The 9,293-nt window shown below is 38.9% G+C and overlaps 1 protein-coding gene across 2 annotated transcripts in view; it reads right to left on the bottom strand.

Moving 5' to 3' along the window:
* Positions 1–1,282: 1,282 nt before the first annotated feature.
* Positions 1,283–9,293, bottom strand: part of GAD2 (glutamate decarboxylase 2) — a 70,180-nt gene continuing 62,169 nt past the window's right edge. For both annotated transcript variants that reach the window (XM_033100799.1, XM_033100800.1), the window contains one exon: positions 1,283–2,783. In XM_033100799.1, coding sequence (XP_032956690.1) covers positions 2,610–2,783 — 174 coding nt within the window. In that variant the 3' untranslated portion in view covers positions 1,283–2,609. The remainder of the gene's footprint in view (positions 2,784–9,293) is intronic.

The raw sequence follows: 9,293 nt of genomic DNA, 5'->3' as shown, positions 1-9,293 counted from the left end.
AAACAGGAGAGCACGTGCAAGATGATCTCCACTGTTAGGTTCCTTTCTTCCTTATCCTGCACTATATTTACACTTGTGCTTTCTTTGTCCATATTTCAAGGAGTGGCACCTACTCCAAACCCCAGCAGGGACAATACCTGCAATTTTAGCAGTCCGTGACATTCCATAATGGGTTTCTTCAGTCTTCAGAGACGAAGTAGTGTTCACCTTGCGTTTTGTGAAACCTCACCAGTCTCAAAGGAGATTTCTCAGTGGGAAGCTTAGCCGAGGGCATATTCTGTATTAGAGCTGATGTGGAGGGCATACAGTTTAGCAGAGAGAGGGAGGGAGAGAGCACAGGAACAGATGCGAATGCAGTTCTCAGAATATCAATACAGCTACCACACAGAAAAAGACATATCAATAATATATTGTACAAGCTTTTACAGCAACACATGTTGATTTGCAACACTGTACAGTTCAGATCTAAAGTGCACAACCCCAATCTGAGGTGACAAGATGGTACTATCAATATAATAAAGGCGACACAGTTACACACACAATTGGTTTCCTTTCCTTTCTTCACAGCCTTGTGACAGTACATGAAGTCCATAGCATTTCTGCGTCTCAGATTAAGATATACCACACTTTTTTTCAAGTATTTTAAAATAATAAACACAATATTGCTGTATAAATGAAAATGATCATGTCACTCCTGATTAAAGCTAAAACCAAACTTTTCTAAAATTTGTAAGGAATGGTCCCACACAAAGGCCTTTTGCACTGGGAATTTTGGCTAATGTTCAAAACAATCTTCCTCCCTCACTCCTTCCCTCTGGGGTCGATTACAGACTACTTTAAGGAGTATTTATTAAAATGCTGGGACCTATTTGGCTTTATTTACCTCCTTCCCTGGGCTATAATTGGTAGGGATTTCACTGCATATGGTTGCACAAGTCTCCCAGCAAACTTGGGGAAGAGCCTGGAAGAAGCAGGGATGGGGAAAATAACCTATTGGTAAAAACTATTTCTGGTCCATACAGAAAGGACGAATGTTTCTAAATTTGTGCCTGCAGTCTGATACATGAATCCACAGTCTCCTCTACTAGCAGTCAGCATCTGAGAATCTGTGGCTCCATAAATATCTGTGCGAAGGCTTGTTAGCTCCTGTCTTTCCATCAGGTTTGCAGGGGCAGAGGATGCTTTTAAAATACTATAATACTATTTTGAATTCTAAGTATCTTATTATCTGCATATTCTGGTCACTTTGGATCTTGATGGGAGATAGAGAAAAGGTTTAAAATCCTGGGTGAGGAGCTCATTTCTCCAGGGCATAAAAACACCACCCACGGAGTAGAAATCAAGTATTTGGGATTCCAGTGATAGGGAAGCTAGTGGGAGAGACTTTTGTTGGTAGGAATGGGGAGGGAGTGGGACTAAGCAATTACCCGGGAGATAAATGACTCCTTGGACAGGGTCAATATGGCGTCCAGGATGACGTCATTATTCTCACACAGAGCTCTCTTCTCCCAGAACTGACTTTAATTTTCAGGGCTTACCACATTCTGGAATGTGCTTGGTTCCTCTTTGCTCAGGCTGATTAGATTTTATTTTTATTTTCCCGAATTAATTCAAATGACCTAATAAAAGAATACTGTTTGGGAAGATGCCTCAAGAACCAGCATCAACATTCTGTTTAAAACAGACTGAAGTGGAAAGCAAAAGAGAAACGATTCCCTTAATTCAGTCTAAGATGAGGCTTGGCTTGTCATGCTTATTGAGCATGTCTGCAAGGGGTCCACTGGGTGGAAAACTTATATGGGAAGAGAATCTTATTGTCGATCTGATTAATCATAGTAAGGAACTTTTTGTGTTTGTTTTATAATACTGATTTTAGAGATGTGGTAAGCCATAACATGAACAGAAAGAAAGCATCCTACCTTTTAAGAATTTTGTGGGCCTATGTTTCAATATAACTTTGCTAAGTGTTTTATTGTGCCTCCATTAAAAGAAAGCAAAAAAAAAAATCTGGATTATTTTTTATATCTGCCCCTGCAGTTGTATAACCCATACAAAATAAAAATCTATATGTTACAAAATAGGATTTCTTTTAATATATATATTTTCCTTTTGTAAAATTATATGTATTTAAATACATTTGACATGTTGCTATAGGTAAATTAGAAATTTTTTCTAATACTATGAAAAAGGCAAGAGTTTTTATTGTCAACATATATTTTATATTTACTTTATCCTTTTCACTGCACCCCAAAGAACCTTTTATGATTCAGGGGCAATTTGGCACTATTCAATCCTACTATTCTGAAGTGAAAAGAAAATTTGATTTGCACACTATATTAAAAGTAAGAGAAGAATTTATAACAATTTTAAGCTTTTCCTTATTGATTAGAACACAGCCTCTTGTCACTAATTATTAGAGAGGTATTCTAAACTTAAGAAAGGAATTTTAAAAGGAGCAATGTTTTTTTTTGATTTTTAAACTGTACTCTACTTTGACACCACAATATAGAAATAGATTTACTTTGGAACAAACTACAAATACATTCACACAGTTTGTGACAACTTAATTGTCTACCTAGAGAACTGAAACAGCTTAGTGAGCTAGGTTATTATAAATCTTGTCCAAGGCGTTCTATTTCTTCAATCAGGAAGTCAATGTCTTGGTGAGTTGCTGCGGGATTTGAGATGACCATGCGGAAGAAATTGACCTTATCTCCCAAGGGCTGGTAGCTGACCATTGTGGTCCCGTACTCCATCATTCTGGCTTTAATCACTGGAGCCACCTGTGGGAGAGAACAATTCAAAACGGTGACTGTTTCTCCTGGGGACTCTTCCCTTAGACCAAGAACCTGTTATCAAGCAGCATTTTTCATTTTTCACTAAACAATTAGAATCATATTTGTTTTTCCTTGAAAGAATTGCCTCCAAGTTTTCCTGGGATTGGAGGACTGGAGCAGTTCAATACCAAGATCTTAAACGCGATACGAGGAATAGTAAATGGTAGGCTATCAGGTGCTTGCCACCTTTTTGTTGACTTTCTAGTTAATGTTTTGGGAGAATGGGAAGAATCTGCTGTTGGTCCAAGGCTAAAAGAGTTTAGCAGTACAACATTTAAGGCAGAGTATTCTTTTTCCCTCAGTAAATGTAAAAACATTGGAAATAAAACATAGTGCAGAAAATGGCTACCAACAGGCAAGCCTCGATATCAAGTGAAGTATAAAAATAAGCAGACTTTTGAGACCCTAAAGCAATTTTTTTGAGACCCTAAAGCTTTCTAGTTTCTTTTCATTCTCCTTTTGCATTACCTCAGTTTATAAGGTATTTTGAAATATGTTTCTTAATAATGGTGAAGAATCAGCTGAGAAAAATGCTGAACCCACAGGACTTACATACGTGGATCACAGACAAGATTTTACCACATGTATGCCAGACTGAATGACTACAGCACCAGCCATCCTCTGTTGTCTATGAAATCAAGGTCAAACTCTTTCACTCAACTCTTTGTCACCCAGCTCTGAGGACTCATCTTCCAGTGTTCACTGAAATAAACCTTGCAGTCGGACAAGACCTATTTATTTAATATCCCTTGACTGTACCACCCATAATTTTATCCTTTCACATTTGCCTTCCGTCTTATCACATCACACTTGTTTTCTTTGCTTACAATCCCTTTTCTCTTCCAGTTCACATCCAACACACACACTCCAAACCTCTACCACAGTTCTACAGCTGCTACGCAGCCCTTCCTGATTTCTCTAGTCCACTAGCATCTTTTCTCTTTTAAGTTGTAAACAGATGATCCTTACCCACAGATGATGTCCTCTTACTTATGACAAAATACAGTTTATCTCTGTATTTCAACCCTAAGCTCTTGGAGGGCAGGCACAGAGTCTTTCACTTCTTTCGTTTGCTGGTGGTGCTGGGTGCCTATCGAGGGGTCCCTGCGTCCTTATTAACTATAAAGGCATACATTTAAATTCTGTCTAGCTGTATGTATGATCTGTCCAGATATTTTACCATTGGAATTTGTAAGTATAACGTTTGACCTTTTAAGTTCATTGTTGCAAATATGTAATGAGGAACGGTAGACATCAGGAAAGTTTCAGTCTCAGTTTGGACATACATAGTCAGCAACTCAGTTCAACATGGGGACCAGGCCTTACATCACAGTTGGATCCATCTTAAATGAAGGATAGTTAGATTCCAACAGAATGCTGTTATGAACATGTCACTGTTTAATACCAACACTTAAATAATCATTGGTTTACAATGAGGTTTTCATCTTCAAAGTACTCACACAGCATCAACACAGTTTCCATCAGGCCCAGTGATTTGTTAGAAACTGTGGGGGCACAAAAAATAAGTTTCCTCCCACCTTCTAAGTTCTTCTAGCTGGGCTAATAATCAAATTTAACAGAGACAGGTTAACAGGAGGAAATGTCCAACATTTATTTTACAGATGCACATTCGGGGGTGCTATAATGAGATCCAAGGAAGTATCGGGCAGCTGAGGTTTATATGCCATTCAGGAGCTGAGGAGAAGGGAAGGTTGTGGTTTGGGACTTCACAGGGCAGGAAGGTAATTCACATAGAGATGGAAAAGCAAATGTTTGGTAAATAAATGTTCTTGGGCCTTCTTTAACAATGGGACACAGAGAGGACTTAGAACAGATAAGCCTTGCTTGGTTTCTCTCTGTTTATCACACCTCGTTCATATTAAATTATAGTCATCTGTGATGGTAACTGCCTTCCTGTAGCAGGTCCTCTATCTAAATTCATTTAAACAGATAAAGGGGAAGGGTCAGAGGTTGTTTCTGAGTCTTTTGTTCCTTAACAACTAGCTTAAAATAATCTATATCCCAAAAAACCTATTTTAGGGTGGCAGACTCTGCTATCCTTCTTTACCAAAGCCAAAGCCAAGGACAGACTTCGCCTTCACCTTCATTTCACCTTGGCTTCACATCCTGAACCTAATTTCTTTGTCTGAAAATGTGGACAGTGGTTCCAGCACTGAGATTTTCTGATTCTAGATGAACAAATTCTCCAGTCCCTTCCCTATTCCACGGAGAGATAATATAAAGAGGGATGTTTCTGCTAGGCCGGTCCTTCTTTCACCCAAAGGATTAAGGATGTAGGCAGAACATCAGGCTCATCCCAGGGAATAAATATGAAAAAGAACTTAAAGATCTCACATCCGGGATTAAGTTCTGAAATGGATCTACTAGAATATTCTATCTTGAGGACATGAAATTTATCACTTTGTGGTGGGAACCATGGCAAGTCAATGTGTTCCTGGGAAGACAAATTTCAAGTTAGAAAAGGAATTCCAAATTCATGTGTCTGCAGGAATTTAAGGGAAAAAAATCATATAACAGTTCCTTAGTTTCATTTGTGCAATAAATCATGGTTCCTCTTTAGAACTGATAAAACAATGATATGTTTTTATGCAGTGAATTAAACTCTGATTTAGTTTTCATGGGCAATAGGAGCAAAAACACATATGAATGTGCCTAATTATTAAGGACTACCACCTCTAACTTTCCAGATAAATGTAAAACAAATGCCAAGAGATTAATGGTAATAACCATTGTCCCAAACAGATTTTGGCATAAAGCAAGATTGAATCCCCACAGTTTCTGAAACTGACTGGGTCGGCAGAAATCATAGCTGTCTAAATACATATGAACTTTGGCTTCCAGAAAATGCTGATGAACTAAAATTAGCAGGAACATGGAACATCTCCTTCGTTACATAATCACTAATGGCAAGTTAAGAAGGAAAATAAAATTCTGACTATTCTGATGAATATATAGAGTTTTCACTTATTTCTAGTCTTTTTTTTTTTTTTTGATGTTGTTGTCACATTCTTGGTTTTGCTGAATAAACAAAGTCAAGGAACAGAGAGAAAAGCTCCATGTTGAAGAATTCACTGAGGGCCTAATCAGTAAGAGCTCTTTGGGGCGGACTTAGGAGTTTTAGGGTATCATTTTCTCCCTCGTGCTATCAGTTTGTTTCAGTCCTTAAGAAAACAATAACCAGGGAACTCTTTCATAATTTGAATCCACATTTATTTCCCCTCCCACGAGAGCACAGATTGAAGCATCATGAAATAATCTTACAAACTATCACAGAAACGTATTTTTCACTGTGTATTACACAAACTTTTTGTTTTTAAATCTTGGAGACATGAGTGAAATCTTAAAAAAATAAATAAGAATAACCATAAATAAGACATTTTATAATGTTACAATCTTACCTATTAAATTTCCCATTACATGTAATAAAATGCTTCACCTTCAATATGAGGCCAAGCTACTTCCTTACCAACTTGCTTTTAAATCTGTAGTTGACGTTTTGCAAGCCCATCCATCACTATAGGACTACAAAAGCTGATAGAAGAGATGCAGATACTGATCAAATATAATGAAGATTAAAATATAAGGAGATGATGATAAAGAAGAACCAAAAATACAAGAGGTGCTCAATATACCGCCTGTGGATTCTTGTCTGATAAACACCTGTCTTGAGTCTGCCTGCTGTCCCCTGCCTGTATCTAAGGCACGTGCTCATGTCCCCACAGCATGTCAGGCCCTCAGGTCCACTTTGCCTCCGTGACAATGTGCCAGCAGCACACTCACAGTCCTCACTGGGCAGCAGGGAATGCACGAAGCAGATTCTCATCTTTACCTTCCTCATGAAGCTGTGACTATGCTTGTTTTAGTAAACAACCAGTTATTACCGAGATATCTATCACCAAGCCAGCATGTGCACTGGGAAAAAGCCTAAATTCACTAGCAGTTTTCCTGAATGTTGTTTTCTTTCCCTATTCTGGAAGATGCAAAAGTCACGTTAGCTCAACAAACACTTTTGAGAGCCTATTGTTTGCTAAGCCAAGTAATTTAACTCAATTCTCTTGTTTGCCACACACCACACAGAAGACTCCACACTTCCCGGAATTTGGGGTCTATATCAGCACTGCCTAAGAGAACTTTATGTAACGATGGAGATACTCTCTATCTGCTCTATCTAAGATATTAATAATAACCACTAGTCACAAGTTGAGCACCTTGACATGTGGCTAGTGTGACTGAAGAAGTGAATTTCTATTTGAAGATATTTTAATTGATTTAAATTTAAATAGCCACATGTGGCTATTACTACCATATTGGACAGTACAGATGATTTATTTCACCTCAGTTCTTTTCTCTCCAAGATTGTGTGTGTGTGTGTGCGTGTGTGCGTGTGTGCGTGTGTGTGTGTGTGTGTGTGTGTGTGTGTAGATTTTACCGGTTCCTGGACATATATTCCAAGGGCTTCATACTTAATAAGAAACTTTCCTGAAACTCTAAAAAATTATTGACATAAATAAACAAAAGTTAACCGTGATATTTTATGTGGTTCTATTTTGATTTCCAATTCTGAATCGATGAATTCTATTACAGTCAGGAAAACGGAGTCACAGGACAGGGAAAAATTAAGAGAGTTCATTTTGCAATCCCCAGAGACTTTCAAATTTTAACTACCAAAAGTATAAAAACAGTTTACTAACATTCTACTGGCTGTCCCCAAGAAATAACCTCCATCCCCATCACAATTTATGTGATGTGCTAAAATCTAAGAGACATTTGAAGACAGTTGTATTCGAATGGGGGAAACTCAGAGATAACTTTTGCTCAGAAAATGATGAAAAATGAAAACGTTTCTGTCCTGTGTTCATATCTTGCTCCATCTCTCAGCCCAGCTATAATGAATCAATTCAACAAATGAAAACAGCCAAACTACTCCATGTGTTCTTTGTGTAGTCAGTGGGTTCATTAAAGAAGTGAAAGCCAGTTAAGAATGGAAACATCTAATTTCTAACTAACTTGTTAAATCAGATTAGTCACTGTTAAGGTAATATACACCATGGAGAAGCCACCGTAAAACTTCCAGGGAAAAAAAATGAATTCATTCCTCTCAAATGACAGCAGGCCCTTTTTGTGCCTGCACCTATCAAGTTCTCCAATGTGACTCCCATCTTTATCCCCTTTCTGTCCATGTGCTCGATTTCCTGGAATGAACCAACTTCCCTAAAATTGCAAATATGACCATAATCCCTCCATCCCAGCCCCATTCACCCATGGATACCTGTTCTAGAAGCTTTCTTCCATTGTTCCTCTGGGTCACTGGCTCTCAAACTGGGTGACACATTGGAATCACCTGGAGAACTTTTAGAACCGTTCCCAAATCCATCCAAAAACAATTGGCTCAGAATCTTGGGATAAGATCTGGTCACTAGTATTTTTTTATAAAGCTTTGGGACAATTCTGATGGGTAGCCAGGAATGTGAATCAATTCTCTAATTAGGAGACTTGATTTAAATACCTGAGCTATGTATAAGTTTGATTCTGAGTCTTTAAGGGCAGGTTAAAATTTATAAGCTTTTTTGGAGGTTTTAAACCCGCACAAACTCCTATTCTTCATTTATCCTTGAAGGAAATAAAGTATTCCGGAAGGTCAGTGAGGCAGCCCAGTCTCCTTAGCAGTGGAGGAGAGGGCCTTTCCTGCTTTGGGCAGTGACTGGAGGTGGTCCCCTCCTTTCTGGAAAATAGAAAACCAGCCAGCCAATCAGCCAACCAGCCAACCAACCAACCAACCAGTCCTCTGAGATCCACTACACACGATCATCCCTAGTTTCCCGTTCCTCCAACACTGTGGGAAATGGGCCCCTGCATTTACCTCCCTTCAAGGCTCTCTTTGGTCTGCATCATAAACCAAATTTCACTTGTGTGTAAGAATGGGAGCAGGAGAGGATAAAAGAAAGGGGGTCTTACTGGCCACAGTAGAATTTACTGTGCATGATCGCCGTCGCTGGGGTCAGACTTTAAGTGTGATTTTGAGGTGACTTTTTTTTTTTTTCTGTGCTTCAGTTTTCTTATCAGCAGAATGGAGAGACAACAGTGCTTCCCACAGTAGGTGGCTGTGAGAGGTCAGCAATGTAATGCTAGATCAAAATTGAGCCTGGGACACAACACACTCTAAACAGTGGCTGTTATTACTCCTGCTCCCGGCCCCGTTTCCTTCTGGGAGTCACCACAGCTCTAAAGACCCCATAGGGCAGCCTTGACCTTGACCTCTCAAGAGGGTCAGCAGCAGCTTTATTTTCTACTCATTCCTGGTGCCCAAAGTCTCTTCCGTGCATGTAACTGAGCACCAGTTTTGCTTGGCAGGTCAGTCAGTGCCAGCAAGGGTTCTTGCTGCATTGTGAATGCCAATACAGTTATCACCTAATTGTTTATTGTAAGACATCATAA

This window comes from Rhinolophus ferrumequinum, assembly GCF_004115265.2.
Source record: "Rhinolophus ferrumequinum isolate MPI-CBG mRhiFer1 chromosome 5 unlocalized genomic scaffold, mRhiFer1_v1.p scaffold_110_arrow_ctg1, whole genome shotgun sequence".
NCBI lineage: Eukaryota > Metazoa > Chordata > Mammalia > Chiroptera > Rhinolophidae > Rhinolophus > Rhinolophus ferrumequinum.
Note: the sequence above shows the minus strand (reverse complement) of the source record. Positions and strands in the feature narration are given on the sequence as shown.